Source organism: Mytilus californianus, unplaced genomic scaffold (assembly GCF_021869535.1).
Source record: "Mytilus californianus isolate M0D057914Y unplaced genomic scaffold, xbMytCali1.0.p SCAF_10, whole genome shotgun sequence".
Lineage (NCBI taxonomy): Eukaryota > Metazoa > Mollusca > Bivalvia > Mytilida > Mytilidae > Mytilus > Mytilus californianus.
In genome coordinates this window covers 1,455,222-1,478,804 of record NW_026262582.1, presented here as the reverse complement: position 1 = coordinate 1,478,804, position 23,583 = coordinate 1,455,222, and the positions used below count along the sequence as shown (strand labels likewise).

General features: G+C 33.4%; 1 protein-coding gene across 1 annotated transcript; it reads right to left on the bottom strand.

Annotated features, from left to right (window-relative positions):
• Positions 1-1,185: 1,185 nt before the first annotated feature.
• On the bottom strand, positions 1,186-17,311 carry LOC127718638 (uncharacterized). Its single transcript, XM_052224689.1, has 10 exons — positions 16,847-17,311; positions 16,016-16,134; positions 15,064-15,318; positions 14,015-14,152; positions 11,231-11,630; positions 9,960-10,130; positions 9,296-9,380; positions 5,740-5,871; positions 3,085-3,708; positions 1,186-1,206 (listed from the first exon to the last, which is right to left on the bottom strand). Exons 1-10 carry the CDS (start codon positions 17,200-17,202, stop codon positions 1,186-1,188), a joined length of 2,301 nt encoding a protein of 766 aa, XP_052080649.1. The 5' UTR covers positions 17,203-17,311.
• Positions 17,312-23,583: the final 6,272 nt, after the last annotated feature.

Genomic DNA, 23,583 nt, shown 5'->3' with positions numbered 1-23,583 from the left:
ATTTTTAGAAATATTCTTTGAAAAAGTTACCTCCCTTTGCAGTCCTAAAAATGTCATTTTTTGGCCATTTTTAAGCTATAAAGGTACCTGCAAAAAAAGATATATATATTTTTTTTTACTTTTTCTCAGAACAATATGATAAATGAATATTTTGAAATATTTTAGACATAATATTTAAAAAAAAAAAAATATTTTTTTCAAAATGGCTACCCTTTTTTGTAATATGCCTGTTGCCGTCTTGTGTAAAATTTTGCTAAAAAAATATTTTAAAAGTAAAAAAAAAAAAAATTGTGTCAATGAATTTTTTTTTTAAATTGGTATATAAAATACTTTATATCCATGCTACAAGTCATAAAAAAATAAAGATATGTTTCCAGGGAAAATAAAAAGTTACGGGGGTAGAATGACACCCTGTCACACTCCCTTTTATGCATATTTCATGAAAAATATCAAAATTTTTCACTTATTTTTTTAACTCTCTTAACTAAAGGTGGGATTATTTCTTAAATGAGCATTGGTTTTGCAGCATCCATGTCTTTGCAATATTATTTTATCCTTTCAATTAACCTTAAAATAAAACGACATTTTTCCTGTACATTTTTCAATACAGACGTTCCTAAAAGCAGTCCCGCTGCAAATGTTTACACCTGTCCTAAGTCAGGAATCTGATGTACAGTAGTTGTCGTCTGTTTATGTAGTTCATACATGTTTCTCATTTCTCGTTTTTTTATAGATTAGACCGTTGGTTTTCCCGTTTGAATGGTTTTACACTAGTAATTTTTGGGCCCCTTTATAGCTTGCTGTTCGGTGTGAGCCAATGCTCCGTGTTGAAGGCCGTACCTTGACCTTTAATGGTTTACTTTTATAAATTGTAACTTGGATGGAGAGTTGTCTCATTGGCACTCATACCACATCTTCCTATATCTACATAGACTGAATAGTGTGATGTTTGATCTGAATGATTGTTGTGAAAGTCTTGGAAGTGTAAAAATCAACATACTCATTAATCACTGTTCATGATTATAATGATGCAGCAAAAAAGAATATATATATATATGTAAAATAAATTTTATTTTTACATCATTTTTTTTTATGTAATTACCATCCACATTCATAAATGTAAACAAAACTCAAGAGCAGACATTTTACAGACACCAATTGATTTTTATCTAGATGGACCATGTCTCAATGATATAAAACAAACCACTGTAATTATCAAAACATTATGATAATATAACATCAATTTACAAAAAATATCCAGAATGAGAATGTGGATGACACTTGCAAAAGTGTATATTCTCAAAAACAAAAAAATAAATATGGGGCAGATTTAGTTTCCAAGGGACTCACTGAAACGTTTAATTTGTCCAATTTCATGAAAACTACAATCTCTGAAAATATATTTGCGAGTGACTTGGTCCAGTTTATACACCAATAAATTCCTTTAAAAAAGTGTTTAATCATATTATTCTTTAATTTTTTACCAAAAAAATTATTTTTCCACACTCGTAATCATCATCATACGTCAATACATGTAGTATATGTGTGTCATTGAATTGGCCAGGCGTATGAATTTATTTGTTGGTTAACGCAAAAATATGTACTCCGTGTAATTTGTTATCTGATAAAAAAAATAAACTACAAAAAGTCTTATTTTCATTCAAATGAATTTTTTGTGTTTGTATTCAATTTAAAGATTAATGCAAAGTGAAAATAAATAGTTTTAACATTGAGTCGGATTGTGTTACTATCGCCTCATTGATTACAAAAAGAAGTTCGGTCAACATCGTCTATTGAAAAATAAACAATTTCAAGAACAACTACCCGAGGTCCTCTTGACCAATTATATCAAAGTATTCCCTAATATGCAAATCATATAAGAAGCATGATAATATAACATCAATTTACAATACATATCCAGGATGAGAATGTGGATTAAACTTGCAAAAGTATATATTCTCAAAAATAAAAAATAAATATGGGGCAGATTCAGTTTCCAAGGGACTCACTGAAACGTTTGTCCAATTTCATGAAAACTGCAATCTCTGAAAAATATTCCATTAAAAAAACTTGATATAAAGCAATAGTCTTGCCCTTAGATCAGATTGCTACAACAAATCTTAGAAAAATGTGGAAAAAGGGGTGGGGTAGGGATGGGCAAGATGGTAAAACTTTGGAACTGTTACATTACTATATTGTTACTCTTATTCAACCTTATGAGTCCCCTCATTTCTGATTTATGGCCTAGCCTAATGCTTCTTATGTTGGTTCATGTAAATGAAGTGAAGTTATCTCCCCTTTATTAATATTCAGTTGACTTGTATTGTGAAATAAGCACCTACTTTTGTATAAAAGTTCATAAAAATCTGTTGAAAAATTTGTCAATCAAAATAAAAATCTGTAAGAGAAATAATCCTTCAGGCTTCAGAAAGTTATCCACCAATATTGACTAATTGGAAAATATTTATATGTCATGTGATACTTATTGTTGCGTATCTGTCGAGGCAAACTTGGGTTATTGTACAAAATAGGAAACTGTGACAGATGTACATACAGAGTAATTACTAAAGGATGCTGCAATTTTATAACAGATCCCTAATTCTTATATATTTGAAGTGTAAGTACTCTTTGGTTACTCAAATTTTAGTAAAAACTTCAATTTATTCATAATCAACTTTTAGCAAGGGTTGTTTCAAAGGGTTAGATTTTTAGATAGGCAGAACCAATTTTTCTACTGAATTATAGCATATAAATATCAAATTTTCAGTCTTTAACCACATATACAGTCTATTCCTCTTTTTCAGAAAAAAACTTCTTGAACACATTTGCCGTTTTCCCTTTCAAACCATGTTCCTGCATGATGGATTTTACGCCATCTTCATTGTTTCTTTTGTAAGCAAGCTCCAAGTGATGAAGGCTGAGACCTGTGCAGGAAAGTTTCCTTGCAGTGTCTTTTGAAATAACTTTTTTAACAATGACACTAGAAAAACCCTCTACAATTGACAAATAATTAAACGGAAATAAATCCTTTGCAGAACATGTCTGTTTCAGTTTAAGATGGAACAGTTTGTATAAACTTCTTACATCCTCCTCAGAATTATGAGCATCATAAACAATCTCCAGAAACTTTTGAACTAATGTTAGTTGCTTATAATTTTGAACATCAGCTTTTGGTATTTCACGTTTTGCAATTTTCAAAGTGTCAATGCATCCATAAATAAGGTTATCAAAAGAACTCAGCAGATTAAACTCTTGTAACAAATTTCTTAGTACAGGTACATCATATGAATGGATGTTATGACCAACAAGCACAGGACGAGATTTTTTCTGTATCATTTCAATTAGTTGAAGTAAGGCTTTTCTTATACATACGCTTTCAACTGGAACACCATGGCAATACATTTGGTTTCTCTCAAAAGAGAAAGTAATGCCGGTAACATCACTGGCCTTTGATGAAATAGGTTGTCGTGGAGACACATAAAGATTTAGCATGTTGGTCCCATCATATGCTGATATTTGTGTTATATCAGAGGTTCTTGATAACCCAGTTGTTTCTAAATCAAACACGACATATTCGTCTATGCCTTCCAAAGAATATTTAGTTGGAATCTTTTCAATGTCTCTTACCGTCACATTTTCTTCAATTTGTGGTTGATATGTTTCTCCTTCTATAACTGCTGCTTTAATTTGTTGAAAAGTTTTCTTATGCTAAAAAAGACAAAAAGAAAATATTCAGAAAAATCTTTTGTTTATACCTTAATAATCTGATTTTGGATGTAACGCGTCTTCTGATTGGCTGACGTTGTTTTGTTTATCAGCTCATAGACATAATTTTGTCATGTGACCGTGACGTCATCAACGTTTTTTCATGATTTACTCCGGTTTAAAATGGAATTTAGAACTAAATTATAAGAAATGACTGTAATATTTTTTCTGTCTATTCGAAATAACATAAAAAATGTGGTGCACACTTTAAAATAACCCGCTACACGGGTTATTCAGTGTGCACCACATTTTTGATGTTATTTCTTCATAGACAGAAAAAATATTACAGTCCTTCCTTAATTGTGTTGTTACATGTACATTGTAAAATAAAGGGAATATAACTCTTTATAACCATATTTTTCTTTTGAAATGTCATCATCTTGTTTTCTCTCTATTTTTGGCCAAATTGCAATTCATATTGTCTTCGGCAATTTATATTATAGTTTACCAATTTAACAATTTAACATAATTCATGTAAGTTTCACCATGTCCCTGTGCTTATTAATATGTTGGTCTTCTAGTCCAGTCAAACTAATTGCAACAGAAAATGTTTAAGTTCTAATCTATAGCATTAAGCCCTAAATATACACAGAAAAATCTAACTTGAGGAAAACTCAAAATCAGCATTTTTTAAAATTTCCTATGGAAATTAGCATTGGAAGGGGAGATAACTCCGCAAAAATGAGTCTTCTTTTGTCAGTTTTTGGTTGATTTTTATTAAAATTTATGTAAAGGATGATACTTAGATGGGGTTATAAGTTTATATTTGACTATATTATATAATCTTCTGCTCATGAAATGTACAAAACCGAAGTGTTATGGGTATTTTTATTTTTTTTGGTGCATTTTTCATTAAAGAAATTGCAAATTTGTTGCTTTGTGACCATTTTGAAAAAACAATGTGAAAATTTGGTATTGTTTATATCTGTATGTTATATTTGTTCAGCATCTACCTTGTTTAAAGAAAATTTTATCAACAAAAAGAAGAATGTATGCTTAATTATTTTTATCAAATTTGACATTCTTTACCTTGACATGTTGAAAAATTCAATAAATGGTCAACTAATGAATTATGAAATCTAGATTGTAGCTTGATAAAAGATATGAAAACACCTTTAGAGTTGTTTGTTATACTCTAAAGACGGCTAAAATATCAAGAATCAATACATTTTGTTGAATAGAAGCGGTAAAGTTATAATTTTTTATCAATTTTCATTGATATTTCTGCCTTTTTTGCAGAGTTATCTCCCTTTTCAATGCAAATCTCCATAGGAATTTTAAATCGTGATTTTTTTAGTCTTCCTTAAGTAAGATTTTATGGGACTTTTTTCTGTGTATATTTTGGGTATAATGCTGAAGATTAAAACTTAAAAATCTTCAGTTGCAATTACTTTAAGGTTAGGGTCAAATTTATGCTAGATTGACTGGACTATTCTGTATTTTTAAAGTTGTGGTGTAATTATTCTTGAGATAACTTCTCTTATATATGCCACATCATGCTTTCAATTGTAAGACAGTTGATACACTAAAATCTAAATAAGACACACACCACCTATTCTTGGCCCTCGTTCCTATCCACATTGAAATTTTCACTTCAAAACATTTCATGGAAGCGAGATCAATAGACCTGTATTTATACAGCAGAGGGTACTGCACTGGTTAATAGAATTTTGGATACACCTAACAAGGCACTTCATATCTGAGAAACAGGCTAAATATGCCTCCAATTTTAGAATTCAATCATATACTTCTGTATTATTAAAAATTATCACTAAATTGCAGTGAGGTGAGACTTATATATTTCTTCCTGTTGAGGCTTTAATGTGACTTTGAGATGAAGAACCTCAATAAAAGAGCTGTTCCTTTTCTTTTTGTGTGTTTTTTGTTGTACATGTACTGGATACCCCATATCCTTTGTTTTTTCTGTTATATGGCTGTCACTAAATTGACAAATTATATGCCATGAAGTTTTACCTTTCTTTTAAATCTGTCACGTTTGAAATGAACTGAGGAGCTATTCTTCTTTTGCCAGAGTCTCTTTCTGTCAAACCTCTGTCCAACTCTAACAGAAATTGTGCCTGGTGACAGCAATGCTTTCTTGTTAACCTAAAACAAGGTAAACTAGTGAGAAATGTTTTAGATGACAAAAATCATAAACCTTCCCTTTAAATTCTATATTCGACCTTTGGATAAGGTCACATGAAGGTCAACCACACACTGCTTTATATTCAAACAATTAAAAACCAAATTAACATCATTTATGGTGTGGACAAGTATTGCTGAGAAAAAGTTGATTAAAAAAACACAATTAAGTCCAATTTGAACTTGATCACCTTTGTAAGGTCATTCACCTTTGTATATAATTTGACAACAAGAGGCTGTCAGAGTGACAGCAAACCGGATTTTCCTGCAGAGGTCGAACCCTGAACAGTTGAGCAAGTATGGACACTACATTTAAGCTTAAAACAGCTCTGAATTTGGATTGTGATTGAATATTTGACACAGCATAGGTTTGTGACACAAAATGAATGTGGTTTAAGAACTGAAATACTTGAAATTGGACATTTAAATACCTATTATGGTCCAATAGCAAAAATCTAAGTACATATTAGAATCAGCATATCAAAGAACCCCAAGAATTCAATTTTTGATGAAATCAGACAAAAGTTTAATTTAAGACCCTTTGGACCTCAATGTGGACCAACTTGATAAAGGAGCCCACAATCCAAAATCTCTCAATACATGTTAGATTCAGCATTTCAAAGAACCCCATAAATATTTTTTTTGTTGAATCAAACAAAGTTTAATTTTGGACCCTGATTTGGACCAACTTGAAAACTGGGCCCAAAAATCTAATATTTCAATACAGGTTTAGATTCAGCATTTGAAAGTACCCTATATATATTTAATTTATGTTGAAATGAAACACAGGTTAATTTTATCCATAATATTTTCTGTGCAAAGGGAAATAACTCAAACTGGATAAATAGTTCTCTAAAATAAGATATGATGCAATTTTTCAAATTATAACCAATAATATGATAACAACAACCAGTGATGACTAAGTTCTCTAAAATTAGATATCATTTATCACTCAAACATTGCTAGAATCAGCATATCAAAGAACCAAAGAATTCAATTTTTGATGAAATTAATCAAAAGTGTAATTTAGGACCCTTTGGAACTCAATGTGGTATTATCTTATTAATAATGAAAAGAAATACAGGTTTAGATTAAGCATTTCAAAGAACCCTATATATATTCAATTTATGTTGAAATCAAACACAGTTTAATTTTGGACCCCAATTTGGACCAACTTGAAAACTAGGCCCAAAATCAGAAATCTAAATATATGTTTATTAATAGACAATATAAGCTTAGTTTTTAAAGGAGTTTACTCCATCAAAAAAAAAATATATATAGCATTCAGAAAATTAGTTTTTCCAGAATAACAAACAAACTTGCCACAAAATTCTACAAACAATTTACCAAAGAAAAGAAGAAAAAAATCCAAAATTTTATTTATCATTAATACAATTTCATTTCAAAATCTATAAAACTTATCAGTAACAAGAAATAATTGTAACAGAATGCTGTTACTAAGTCTCCCAAACAAAGCTCCAATAATTCGTCATTCCCATTGTCCCTTGACATTGGGCAATGTCCAGTACAAATTGGTTTATGATATGCATTAGTGACGCCTATGGATTGACCCTGTATGTCATTCAAATCTTCTTTATTTTTTATGGTTTAGGGGTGGAGATCCCGACCGTTTACAAGTTCATATATGGTTTAGGGGTAGGGATCTTGACCATTTACAAGTTCTTAAACAGGAGGGGGTGGGGTGACCCCAGGGGACTCGCCTTATATTTCATTTGATTTGTTTTATTGTCCCATTCAAGAATATATATGGTTTAGGGGTGGGGATCTCGACGGTTTACAAGTTCTTAAACAGGATGGGGTGGGGTGACCCCAGGGGACTCACCTTTTATTTCATTAGATTTGTTTTATTGTCCCATTCAAGAATATATATGGTTTAGGGGTGGGGATCTCGACTGTTTACAAGTTATCAAAAAAAAGGGGGGTGGGGGTGACCCCCATGGACTTCCCCTATATATCATTTGATTTGTTTTATTGTCCAATTCTAGAATATATATGGTTTAGGGGTAGGGATCTTGACCATTTACAAGTTCTTAAACAGGAGTGGATGGGGGTGACCCCAGGGGACTCGCCTTATATTTCAATTGATTTGTTTTATTGTCCCATTCAAGAATATATATGGTTTCGGGGTGGGGATCTTGACCGTTTACAAGTTTTCAAAAAGAAGGGGGTGGGGGTTTCCGCATGGGGATCTTGACCGTTTACAAGTTTTCAAAAAGAAAGGGGGTGAGGGTTACCCCAGGGGATTTCATCTCAATTTCATTTGATTTGTTTTATTGTCCCATTCAAGAATATATATGGTTTAGGGGTGGGGATCTCGACTATTTACAAGTTATCAAAAAGAAGGGGGGTGGGGGTGACCCCCCATGGACTTCCTCTATATATCATTTGATTTGTTTTATTTTCCCATTCAAGAATATATATGGTTTAGGGGTGGGGATCTCGACGGTTTACAAGTTCTTAAACAGGATGGGGTGGGGTGACCCCAGGGGACTCGCCTTTTATTTCATTTGATTTGTTTTATTGTCCCATACAAGAATATATATGGTTTAGGGGTGGGGATATCAACCGTTTACAAGATAAAAGCACATTCTCAAATTGAAGGGGGGTGGGGGTAAGAATATATATGGTTCAGGGATACTTAATTATCTACAAAATGTCTAATAATGAACAGTAAATTTCAAATTTCATTTATACAGTCCTACTAGTAAATTTTAAACTTTATATATACAGTCCTACAGATCTTATCAGGAAACAGAAAATTTTCAAATAAATCTGTCACTCCAATGATATTATATGTTAAGATATAACCCAGATCTAATTAATAATTAATAATGTAATTAACCTCAAAATGTCTAATAATATAGCTTATCATCATTACCACTTAGGAAATAGATAATTTTCGAATAAATCTGTCACTCCAATTTTTATTGTGAGATAAGACATTATGCTTAGTCATAAAAAAGATAACAAGAGTAAAATATTTGAAAATTCCACTTTTGGATTTTAAAAATGGCTAAAACACAAAGGAGATATACTTATATCTTGAAAACTGAACTAGACCTTCATTAAGTCCCAGGAAACAACATATTTAAATTTGAAAAAAATTTGTTAAAGCGTTTTCATGTTATTGTGCTGACACTGTTTGGCAGCCGCCCGTAGGACCGCCCAGCCGCCCGCCGTACATCACCATTTTAATAACCAATATTTCCTTCCAAAATCAGGTTAAAAATCACTGTGTCAGTTTTCAAATTATTGTTTAGAAACCTAAAATGACAGGTCACAAACATTATACTATGTTTATGTTACATGGGGTAAAATAAAACAGGAAATACACAGTATTTATAATATATAAGCTGTAACACAATACCTTGTTAACCCAGGTATAACCTTCATTCTTCTGAAGAACTGCAGCTGAAACTCTTGCTTTTAATGAGCTGGTTCCACCATATGATCTACAAAAAGAAATTTCACAGTTAATATTGTAAAGCAGCTGTCAGAAGATTAAACTAGCTAAAATTATTATAAAACTGTTTCAGGGGGAATAACTGTTCAAACATTTTTGAATTGTTCACTTTTGTTTCATAAGATCTCATATTAGTTTTTAAAATTTTGAAATTATATCTATAAAAGTTTTGGAGTTGAATCACAAAACCTTTGCCACCTGTCGTCTCCTAGGCCTGCCCCCCTCATATCAAAAATTTAATTTTATAAAGTGAAACTTAAATTCATGTTAAACTGTTTGCACTGTTGGTTATTTTTTGTTTATACAGTGATATCAAAATGAAGGATTGTTTTTTAAGAATATGCTAATGATCATAGTTTAAAAAAGAATTCTGCCAAGTCAGTTTTCAGAGAAAAAAATTCTGAAATGGTCAATTTTCTAATGACAGATAAACAGCAATCATCTCCCTTTGAAATTGAAAGAATTCTATTTTGTATTGCTATGTTTATATTCATTTTCTTTGTGTTTGATGTTGGAATCATTTTGGGATGTTACTGAAAGGTTATAATCAATGTTTTTAGTTACTGACCTATTTTTTGGAGCCTTGCTTGCAACTATATTGTTGAAGTTTTCATTGCTCTGTGTTGAGCCTAAATCTACAAGTTGGCTTGATCTTTTCTTGTAATTTTCTGTCACTGTCTCTAACTGCTTACGCAGGTTCTCATTTGTCAATGGTTCACCTTTTGGGAGATGTTTATATCTGAAATGATATCAAAGAAAATAGTTGAAATGTCATACATTATATGAATGTTGATTTATGGGAATGTTTCAAATTGATCTATACTGTACAATTTTATTTACCTGTCCATTTAGTTAAATAGCTTGCTTGAATATTCCTAAAGAGGCTGAACTGTGTTATTCATTATGTATTGTAATGCGTTTTTTTTTATAACAAGGATTTTGATTGGACAACATCACATATCTTCAGGGGGTAAAACTGATGATGTACCTGTTGGATGAAATTTTTTGCGCTGTGCCAGATGACATTTCCAAAATATAAAAACAACAAGAATGTGTCCCAAGTACATGGATGCCCCATCCGCACTATCATTTTCTATGTTCAGTGGACCGTGAAAATGGGACAAAATCTCTAATTTGGCATTAAAATTAGAAGGATCATATCATAGGGAACATGTGTACTAAGTTTCAAGTTGATTGGACTTCAACTTCATCAAAAACTACCTCAACCAAAAACTTTAACCTGAAGCGGGACAGCCGAACGGACGGACGAACGAACCGACATATGGACGAACGGACGCACAGACAGACCAGAAAACATAATGCCCATAAATGGGGCATAAAAATTTATTGAGAAAATAAGACTTGTGCATAACAATAACTGTGTTGTATTTGAATATTTGCTGATGGTTTTATCTTACATTTTTTAGTCACCCGAAAACTCATTTGGTGATAGTAACAGCACAGATGGAATAGTCCATTGGCAAGTATTCAAATACAACACAATTATTGTTCAATTCCAGGAAAAAATGTTCTTCAATTAACCATTACAAGTCTTTTTATTGTCTGTAAATTATTTTGGTACTAATGATCCTATAATTGTATTTACCTGGAGAAAAACCTTTTGTTTTTGTTTGTTTTATAGAATGAGAGGATGTACTTGTTTTATTGTATATTGTTTTTTTTCTGCATTTATATGACAAAACTGGTTGTCAGCATTTAAAATAGCAATAACAGCTCCCAAACTTAATTTTTGTTCTGGCATATATCACTCATAATAAAAATATAAAAAAAACGTTCATATATATGTATAACATCCTTCAAATTTAAAAAAATTCAAACCTGTATGTTGATGGTTGCTTGGAATATGTGCACCAATCCCCAGAACAGCCTGAATGGTCTCCAAAGAGGTGTGGAACTATACTGTCTAATCTTTCACAAAGTTCATCCTCCTTTGACTGTTTTGAACTTATAGCATACATATAGCATCTAAGTATGTAAGGAATAACTCCTTTCCCCTTCAGCTCTCTGTACTTATTTGCTGCTGCATACAGTTGTTTCGACAGATTTTTCTTGACATGGTTATTGTCGTCTCTTTTTTTAATTTTTTCAAATTTTTGCTTCAGCCTTGATGTTGTTGTAGAGTCATTATCTGCGTGAATAATGCCAACTGTGCACCCTCTGTCGTCCATCCTTGTAACCATGGATAAAGCCATGTCAGGCTCCATGCCTTTACTTGACCCTGTAACAAAAAAGGACATTGTAATTAATACAATTAATTACGTGAGAACTGTTTTGGATGACTGAAACATATTTCATCTCCCTTCTTATAACTAACACAAGAGTGGACACACTGAAATGTCTCGCCTTCTTTACTAATCATTGATATTATGTTGATAGTCCTAAATATAAAGCTTTATTACAACTGTCACATAAACTTAACATTAACCAAGTAAACTAAACATTGACCAATGAACCATGAAAATGAGGTCAAGGTCAGATGAACCATGCTAGGCAGGCATGTACAGCTAACAGTTCTTCCATACAACAAATATAGTTGACCTATTGCTTATAGTTTAAGAAAAACAGACCAAAACACAAAAACTTAACACTGAGCAATGAACCTTGAAAATGAGGTCAAGGTCAAATAAAACCTGCGTGACTGCCAAATAGATCATAAAATATTTCCATACACCAAATATAGTTGAACTATTGCATATAGTATTAGAAAAAAAGACCAAAACTCAAAAAACTTAACTTTGACCACTGACCATGAAAATGAGGTCAAGGTCAGATGACACCTGCCCGCTAGACATGTACACCTTACAATCATTCCATACACCAAATATAGTAGACCTATGGCATACAGTATAAGAAAAACAGACCAAAACACAAAAACTTAACTAAAACCACTGAACCATGAAAATGAGGTCAAGGTCAGATGACACCTGCCAGTTGGACATGTACACCTTACAGTCCTTCCATACACCGAATATACTAGACCTATTGCTTATAGTATCTGAGATATGGACTTGACCACCAAAACTTAACCTTGTTCATTGATCCATGAAATGAGGTCGAGGTCAAGTGAAAACTGTCTGACGGGCATGAGGACCTTGCAAGGTACGCACATACCAAATGTAGTTGAACTATTGCATATAGTATTAGATAAAAAGACCAAAACTCAAAAACATAACTTTGACCACTGAACCATGAAAATGAGGTCAAGGTCAGATGACACCTGCCCGCTAGACATGTACACCTTACAATCATTCCATACACCAAATATAGTAGACCTATGGCATACAGTATAAGAAAAACAGACCAAAACACAAAAATTTAAGTATAACCACTGAACCATGAAAATGAGGTCAAGGTCAGATGACACCTGCCAGTTGGACATGTACACCTTACAGTCCTTCCATACACCGAATATACTAGACCTATTGCTTATAGTATCTGAGCTATGGACTTGACCACCAAAACTTAACCTTGTTTACTGATCCATGAAATGAGGTCGAGGTCAAGTGAAAACTGGCTGACGGGCATGAGGATCTTGCAAGGTACGCACATACCAAATATAGTTATCCTATTACTTATAATAAGAGAGAATCTAACATTACAAAAAATCTTAACTTTTTTTTCAAGTAGTCAACCATGAAAATGAGGTCAAGGACATTGGACATGTGACTGACGGAAACTTCGTAACATAAGGCATCCATATACAAAGTATGAAGCATCCAGACCTTCCACCTTCTAAAATATAAAGCTTTTAAGAAGTTAGCTAACGCCACCGCCGCCGGATCACTATCCCTATGTCGAGCTTTCTGCGACAAAAGTCGCAGGCTCGACAAAAACTAAATTATTTGACATTGTAGTCTAAGAATAAGGTAATTTAAAGGTCATGGTGGTACACAACACACATACTTGATTTGTAAGTGCATAGCCATAAGGCGGTGTTATGACTATGCAATCATAAACCAAATATCATTGTCCTTTTTTCAAGGACCAAAACAAAAAGTTATGTTTTTGTAACTGTAATAATTAAAACTAGACTCATTGAGATGGAAGCCATCTCTGTGGGCCTCGCTGTGAATAATGTGTGGAAATTTGTTTGTATCTTTACCATTATGGTCATGTGATTGTCAACAGAACCAAAGTTTTTTTACCTTGACCTTTGACCTGGGAAGTTGTACATACATAAAGACACACCCTCTGGTGTTGGTTAATATACATGTTAAGTATAAACTTTGAAATCATAATGGTTCTGAAGATATAGAGCAGACACAATCTTCATCATAGGACATGGGTTGTCAACTGAAACCCAAGTATGAAATCATAATGATTTTCTAGATATAGAGGGGACACAACTTGTTACAGACGGACAGACTGGTCACTATAGGGCAACCTCCATTCGGAAAGATTGCTATAAAAAATTATTTGTTACAAATGTATGTGCTAGCTATAGTTACAACTTGTGATATTCTTATTGTTGTCTGGATAACTAATTTGCATAAACTAAAACAGATTGTGGATATGGTGACGTTTTCACAGAAGGCTGGATTTACCTTAAATCTTTGGATTTTGCTGGAAAAAAACGTTTTAAAAAAATTGTTGTTTGTGTACCTTGCCAATTACTGTTGCATTGATGATTTGGAATTGTTTCCTTTCTTCCCAAATGATGCTGGCATATACTGCAAAGTTTAGTTCTTATATCATAGTCTAGAATTTTCCCTGTCTTTACACCAACTAGAATGGAATGTCCTGAAATATACGAAGTCCGTGTCCTTTTTAGTCACATAAGAAAAGGTCAAAAACAGTTTCTGATAATTATATTCAAAATAGAAAAAAAAGGATAATGTTTGCAAATATAACGTAAAAGGTTTATCTATATGACACAGATGTAAATGTGAGTTTTGCTTAGCTTTTTTTGCTGTTTAGCCATAAGTTACAAATAAACCTAAAAATTCCAATGTCAGGTATCTGTTCCAATATCACAATCTACCTTATTACCAAATTTCATTGAAATAAAATAGTAGCTGAGAAATGGACCTTTAATTAGGCCATTAGTTTTCTTGTTTGAATTGTTTTACATTGTCCTTTCTGGGCCCTAAATAGCTGACAATGCGGTATGGACTTTACTCATTGTTGAAGGCTGTACAGTGACCTATAGTTGTTAATTTCTGTGTCATTTGGTCTCTTGTGGAGAGTTGTCTCATTGGCAATCATTATGAATCATACCACATCTTCTTTTTTATACTCAACACATTACTGTAGGGTAGAATGGCCTACTTTTTAGTGAACCCCAATGTGCAGTACTACTAGTTATTCATATGGTATATCTATTGATCAAATATCATTGGTCTACCATGTACAGTAGGTGAGATATGGACTTAAACATAAAAACTTAACTAAAATTGGGACAGATATACAGTGGAACAAGGGTAAACCTAAATGTACCTATGATTTTCATAGTTGGAACCTAAATAGTTATTTTGGACGAGTTTATTGATGTGTAAACCTGACAGAATTAAAGACTAACATGCATATTTTAATTTTTACATAAAGTCCTTCTGACTTGATTCAGTTTATATGCAATTCGGTAACCTAGTGAGCACACATCAATAAACTCCTCCACTTTTATTTCTATAATATTACTGATGTTGACATGATACCTGTGTTACTGTTATATTGCCAACCAGAGCCTCTTGTTTGCCAGCCAGCATCAAAACTGCATTCTAATTCATCACTTGGGGAAATAGCTTTTTCTTCTGCACTAGCAGTTTTACAGGAATCAGATGCCTCATCCATAAGTGACAATGCTATACATTTCTCCTTCTTTTTCAGTGTCTTGGGATCAGGTGGGGGTATGTTACATGTGCTGAGAAAATTCACAACATGATCAGGACCCATTCCAGAGTGCATCATTGCTGAAATCATTATGATTTACTATGATTATCAATTTTTACCACCTACATACTGCATATATATATATATCTTTATCAATTAAATTAATTACAATTCAATAATAGAGCTCAGGTGACAATTGATAAAGCTACAACCTAGTGAGCTCACAAAATTCAATGTCAAAGTTCATTATGACATTTTTAATATTCAAGCAGAAATACATAGAAATTATAACTTCCTAGCTTACTTAAATCAATTTAAGGCCATCTTTAATAAATTATTGCTTTGCTGTTTACCAACTAGTGTGGGTATAAAGATAAGATTTTTTTTTCTTTTCTGAATGATGCTTAAAACCCTCTTAATTCAAAATAGTGTTATAAAAAAATAGAATAAAAATGTTCATCCCAGGAAATGAGAAAATCTTTTTCTTAGTTTACTTAGGCAAGTTTTAAATTAGAAAGAACAATATATACATCCCCTGCAGTGATTTGTAATAGCTACGCTGTAAGCCATAGACATATTAGCAATCCTTGGTGTAAGCAACACTGTAAATAATAAATTACACTACATAGTACACAAATTTGAACACCCCATACCCATGTCATGAGTTTGAAAGAAACTACTTTAAAAAACATTAAACGTGTCAGAATGATAAATAAAATAGAATTAATAATCTAACTTTCCTACTTTTTTTCTTACAATAAAGCTTTTTGCACATACCAAGAGCAACTTTTGAGTTGATATCAAATGCTCCTTTTTCATTCCGCTTGCCTGTAGATACCAGTTTCATACCAGAGCATATCTGACATACCACCTCCAAAAGACTTCCTAAGCCGTACCTGTAAGATAAAAATTTAATATACTGAAAGGTAGCTGATATCATTTTGTTTTATCGTGAGGCCAAACTTAAAATATATGTTGTTTCCCCTTTTTAGACCCAAATTTTATATAGTGGGTAAGTACTGGGTAGGTACATGTACAAAAATGTACCTGAAGGTTCATGTAGGAAAAATATCTTATTTAACATTTATGAAAGGAAATTTACAAAAATGTCATGAAATTTATATTTTTTATTATTTATCAAGAGACTTGAAAGAAAACAACTACATTTTGTATTTCTATTTAGAATGTCAAAACAAAACTTTTTGAGTAGGGACATTTTTCTTGTGTAGGTTGCATTATATAAGGGGAAGGGAAAAGAAACAAAATTCAATTTATATAAGATGTGGTATGATTTCCAATGAGACAACTCTCTAAACAAATCTCAATAAGAGACCAAATGACACAGAATTTAACAACTATCGGTGAGTCAGGGCCTACAAAAATGAGTAAAACCCATATCGCATAGTGAGCTAAAATGTATAATAGGCAAAGAAACAATCGCTGTCCTGTTAGTATTGATTTCCTACAAGGGTTTGGATTGAGAGAAAAATTGTAAAGATATCTGCCAGCAGGACATATTTGAAAGTGAATTGCAATCATATTCCTACAAACTTCACATGGTTTTGATAGTTTGTAAAAAATGAAGGGGTGCTAAAAATTATTGTTTACCTCATTTCACCTACTATATCCTTCAGATAGAGTGGGGTGTTGCATCTGTTGCAGAAGAGTTGTTCCGCTAGCACTTCCAACTCAACAACCCTCCTGCATTCATTCCCTAAGATGTTTTTACTGTGTCCGATATCAGTTGAAACAGTAACATTGGAGGCTATGTTCTCAACTGATACCGGTGTCTCTTGAATCATTGTCGGTTCTAATGGCAATTCTCCCCTCGTACCGTAATCATGGTCTCCCCATTGAGTAAATTTATCTCTCTCGTTCAAAGTGTTCATCCTTTTAGATTTTTTGAATCTGTCGTTCTTAATAAACCGACCGCGAACACGAAGGCGGTCGCAGTCGTCTGCCATTTTCTTTGTTTACCTTGTCTACCGATTGCGTAAAAAAAGAATCGGAACCGATTTTAATTACGCAAAATGCACGTGCTATAATAGGTCATGTGATACCCGTCCGTCTCTACCTTAAGTCGCAAAAATTAACTAAGTACTTACAAGGGAACATGTTTTTTTTTATTTAAATTTTAACTCTACAATTGGCTTCTTGGACATTAAAGTTTGAGTTTGATTAACAATTTACCTTGATACAAAATAAAACAAAGGTATCGTTAATCAAAATTTTTAATTGTTCGTTCATCAAGTTGAAAAAATACCACACCATTAACTATCAATTAGCAACGATAAATATGCAATTGTTGAACATGATGATTGGGAATGTGTACTAAGTCTTTAGTCACGTGTCGATCGGAACGTGCTGAATAAAAAGTCATTTAACTTCAAAATCATAATATCTATTGATACCAAACATTATATTTATGGTTAATTTACTTATATCTTCTTATATCCATGTGCTATGTGCTAATAACACACCGTTTAAGGGTCCTTAGTGCAAAATTTTGTTCCAAGTGCACTAAGAAGTTCTTTGAGTTATTTCTACAAACCGGCTCTATGTAAGGGGGGCGGGCTCGCGCACCCTAAATCCGCTTCTGGACATGTCACCCTTCCCAGACACATTATTCTGACTCCGAGCAGACTTGTCTTTACTCTTACTCTTTAATGGCGCTTTTAACGTTCCTGTTTTGACCCAGCCGGGGTTCGAACCCACGACCTCCTTTACTATCGCACGCTCCTCACGCTTGGTCGGGAAGAAATGACACGTGCACACAAATGTTCCGTTGTTTTCCTCTTGTAGTTGATGTGTTTCCTCGGCTTTAGTTTGTAACCTAGATGTGTTTTTGCTTAATCGATTGATGACCATTGAACATCGGTATACTGTTGCCTTTATTTATGACATTAGACACGTGATATATAAAAAAGTCTGTTAAACACTAAATAAAACAAAACAAATTGCCATTGCAATAAAAAGGTGCTCACCATTCGAATAATACAAATTTTAGATATACACCGAAATGGGATCATCAAGATCCTTTTTAATCAAATTTTTATATTTAAGTTGTCTTTTTTACTTAATAAACCACTGATGCTGTGTTGTTGCAGCACAGACTCATTGATGAATACAAATAAGATATGACAAGCAATTTTCTTTTCATTTTGAAAGATAATTCATGTTTCATTTATTTGAATGTTTTTATTTATACAATCTGTTTTCTTATGTCCAAAAATGTTTGTGGTATTTTATTTTATTTAATTTGTCCGACTTTTCAGTTAAGCTGATAAAACTCTTGGATTTGAAAATATGTTTGTCTAATATATGAATACTTTGAATGTTCATTTCGAATATTAACAGATTTTTTTTAATCTATTTAGGTATATTCTAGATATGATTGTCAAATGTTAACCAGTGTTTTAAGAGTTAGAATCCAACGCATTTGAAGTGCTTTGATATACAAATATATTCCAATTACTTCAAAAATATTCCTTGCACACTGTTGTTCCATTAACTTTGTCATTTTCCTCTTCCAAATAAAATTATTATTAATAATTTGAAAATGTTGCATTAAGTTATAAGTCCATGAAATTGAGAATGGAAACGGAGAATGTGTCACAGAGACAACAACCCGACCAAAGAGCAGAAAACTTCCCAAGGCCACTAATGGGTCTTCAAAACAGCGATAAAATCCCGCATCCGGAGGCGGGCTTCAGCTGGCCCTTTAACAAACATGTTTACTAGCTCAGCGAAAATTATAGAATTGAGAGAGGAAACGGGGAAAGTGTCAGTGAACTAAATGTAAATCTATAGTCTGGGAAAACACCAGGGTGCATATGTTTACTATCAGGTTGAAGTTCTTATCGGAAGCTAAAGTTACTATCTAGGATTACTTTATATGAGAACCGTTTCCATGATATCGTCACTTGTGTGCTTTACATTTTACTGTAAACATGTATATAGTTTAGATTAGAATAAAATTTATAACCAGTCTTATGTATATATATCAAGGGAATGCATATTGGCTTCGCCAATATAACATGGTGGCTGAGGTTTAAAACATTATAATTACACCGGACAATTCTTTGATAAATCCTGTAGTGGTGTAGTACATTGACTGAAATTATGGCAACATTTCAAGTCGCAGCTCCAGAAAAGTTTGACTTTTGTAAGACAGAAACGTGGACCAAATGGATCCAAAGGTTTGATCGATTTATATCAGCTGCTGGGCTGGAGGATAAAACAGGAGCTACACAGGTCAACTCTTTAATCTACACAATGGGTGCGGAAGCAGATGATATTTTTGCAGCATTTGATTTGTTGGAGGAAAACAAAAAGAAATATGCAAAAGTGGAAGAGAAATTTGACAATTACTTCATAGTTAGAAGGAATGGTATTTTTTAACGTGCAAAGTTCAATAAGTGGAAACAAGATGATGAGGAAGGCGTAGAAAGTGTTGTTACGTCTTTATACACATTAACTGAGCATTGTGGATACAGCAATTTAAGACATGAAATGATAAGAAACAGGATAGATGTTGGTATCAATGATTCCAACTTAACATCAGAGCCTACTCTTAAGAAAACAACTGACATAGCCCGCCAATCGGAGACTGTGAAGAAACAGCAAGCTATAATAAGAAGTGACAATCCAAAATCTAATGTTGATGCAGTTAAATCGAAATTCAACAAACCTAAATTTGTGAAAAAGCAGAAGACGTCTTTCAATTCTCACCAACAAAGGGAATACCAAAGATGCGGAAATTGGCAATTTCACCCAAGAGAGAAATGCCCAGCTAAAGGAGCAAAATGTTACAAGTGCTTAATTATCAAACACTTTGCGAAATGTTGCAGGACCGTAATAACAGAAGAATCAGTGAGTGTTTATTCGGACTCTGAAGGATTTCTGAGAACAATCAACACAGTCGGTGATCGCTTTTGGTCAAATAAACTTTGCATTTGTGAAAAGGAGATATATTTCAAAATCGACACTGTTACGGATGTTACAGTAATTTAAAAGGAATACATAACACAGAACTTATGAAAGCTAATGAAAAACTGAGTGGAACAGGAAATATAAACTTAAATGTTGTAGGAAAATGTCAATGCATGCTTGAAACAAAGGACAAATTTAGTGTTCAGGATATATATGTTGTTAAGGGATTAAGCAAACCCTCATTAGGTAGGCCAGCTATTCAGGCTTTAAGTATTATTGATAAGGTTAATGTTTCCTCTGTCGACGCGATAAGCAAACCGAATAACTACTATCGTTGTAAATATCCTAAGATATTTAACGGTCTAGGGAAAACGAAATGGACATATACAATTGCGCTAGGTCATGACACGAACTCGTTCGCTTTGTCAACACCGCGCAGAGTACCGTTACCTTTGATTGGTAAGGTAATGTACGAGTTGATAAGAATGGAAAAGCTAGGGGTCATCTCAAAAGTTGATGAGCCGACGGAGTCATGCTGGCACGATATTTGTTCAACACTCAAACGGTCACGTGTGCATATGTATCAATTTGACAAAATTGAACGAATCGGTCAAGCGTGAAAATCATCCGCTTCCAGCTGTAGAAGAGTCGCTTGCAAAGCTTGTAAATGCAAGAATGTTTCCAAAATTAGATGTAAATTCTTAGTTTTGGCAAACTAACCTAGTCTCGACCGCTAACAACAATTACTACACTTTTTGGTAGGTACTGTTGCTATCGATTACCCTTCGGAATAAACTCTGCAAGTAAATTCTTTCAAAAATATCCGAGACAGTAGAGAATGTTCAGGCGTATTGTGCCATATGGACGATATTCTCGTGTTTGGTGCCTCACAAGAGGAGCACGACGAGCGCCTAGAGTGACTTAGGCGGGATCGGAAAAGCCGGTCCCATACTGAACGAAAACTGTGAATTTGCAAAACCGTCAGTAAAATTCCTAGGGCAAATCATTGACGCGTCGGGTTCTAGGGTAGACCCAGACAAAGAAATGGAAAAGGCAACTGACGTTTTTTAGGAATGGTGAACCAACTAAACAAATTTTCGTGCAAGGTGACAGAACTAACTAAGCCGTTCCGTGAACTATTAACGACTCATTATGCTTGGCATTGAGGTATAGCACAAGAAACCGCGTTTACCGAGATAAAGAATGAGCTAGCTTCGTCCAGAACTTTTGGAAATTATGACGAGTCGACGTTTGGATTAGGCGCAGTCATTAGGCAAAACACATGGAGAAATATTGAAACCAGTTGTGTATGATTCACGATCTATGTCATATACAGAGCAGCGATACGCGCAAATAGAAAAAGAAGGGTTATTTTGACCTGGGCGTGTACAAATTTTAGCAATTATTTAAGGGTAAGAAGTTCAATCTCGGAACTGACCATAAGCCGCTGGTACCGTTACTCAGCAGTAAAGGTATTGCAGAACTCTCGCCGCGTATACAAAGATTCCGAATGCGCCTTTTTAAGTTCGATTTCACAATTGAGCACGTACCAGATGAGGAATTACATATCTTGATGCCTGTAGACATCTTGTCCGAGTCAAATGAATTTGAGACCGAGACAAAAGCGTACGTGGACAGTATTGTAAATAATTGTCTGGCATCAGATATGAGACTTCAACACATTAGAGACGAGTGCGTAAAAAATGAAGTATGCAAAACCCTTATGCTATATCGCAAAGAAGGTAGGCAAGAAAAACCGAGTTTAAATGACAGTCTGCAGGGAGAGTTGACTATCGATGGAAATATGTTACAAGACGAAATATTAGAACGACTTCATGATGGTGACCAAGGCATAGTTAAATGTCGAGAGCGAGCCAAGTCTTCGGTGTGGTGGTTTGGTATGAGTAGAATAATAGAAAACATGGTCAAAAGATGTCAAAACTTAAACACATCAAACGAATGGAAAACCACTTTTATATTCCTGACTTGGTACAGGCATGTCCTTGTGTAGAACATGGTGGATTAAACCTGGTTTTATAGCTAGCTAAACCTCTCACTTATATGACAGTCGCATACAATTCCATTATACTGACAACAATGGGTGAACAAAACAAACAGACATAATAGGCAAACAATGTCAAAAACAGGGGTACACCCGTGTACAGTGTACAGTCTAATTGTGTATAGAAATAAATGAACAGAAGTTGTTGAAAATTAATTACAACCAGTATTGTAATGGAGATCTCATAAATTTCAGTCAGTTCAGAGCCTGATCTATTTTGATTATTAAGTAATTCACATAAATTTCATATGATTAGCATATGAAAATATATGAAAAACTCATTGTTATTTGTAAAACGAATATTGATCATAAGTTTTTCATATCAGTTTTCTGCAGTTATAAAAAATATATATCGTTAGAAGACGAATCTGTGCAGAGTTCATTGCTGCATTTACCTTATAAGGTCATTGTCTGAATAAAAACTATTGGTTGTGTATTAATTTCACAAACTACCGTGCCAAATACAAATACATACTTCACTTCTCTCAGACGAAAGTGAAACATATAGTGGTCAACACTTTGCTACATAATTAAAACAATGTAGATCTTATGTACTTAAACGATTTGTACTATTCAGTGGCGCTGTTTTAACTAAATAAAAGGAAATAACGATTCCATAATTTACAAGAGACAATGTTACGTAGCAAAGGTCAATCCGTCCGATCCGTCTAATCAGACACAGGGATTTTTCTAATAGATGAATGACATAAACTTGACGAGTACTTAACTGATCGACGACAGATTGTTGATTGTTGACTGGTCACTAAAATAGTAAACCCTAACGTTGCAAGTACAATGAGATTGACGTGAAATTCAAATTCACAGTTTGTGCAATAATTTTACTAGTTTACCGTAATGTATATACTTATTTTTATATATTTTGGAAATAAAGACAACAGTTTTCGTTTCAACTGAAGTATATGTAAATTTATCTAGTACAGATCTAGTTATTTACACATGTTGACCTGGACTGAATAGATGGAATCCCCTAAAGTTATTTGGTTTATTTACTGTTCTGCTTAAGTTTGTTGTATTTTGTTCAAGTTTTCTGGGTTATCACGGTGTCACGTTATAAACGTTTCTGGATTTACCTTAATACATGTCATGTTCTCGATATTAAATATGTTAAGAGGGGAATTAATTTATCATCTTATTTAGTATATTTAATGACCTTAATATCTTCCTATTTTGATAGCACCGAACCACCAAGGTTTTCGTATACGTAAAATAAACTAAACATGCAGAAGCTTAATTTATATGTATACGCCAATAACACCTTTCGTCAGCTTATAATAATGCTCCTGCACCCTGAGATTGTGAAACATTAAAACTAAGTTGTGATTCAACCGGC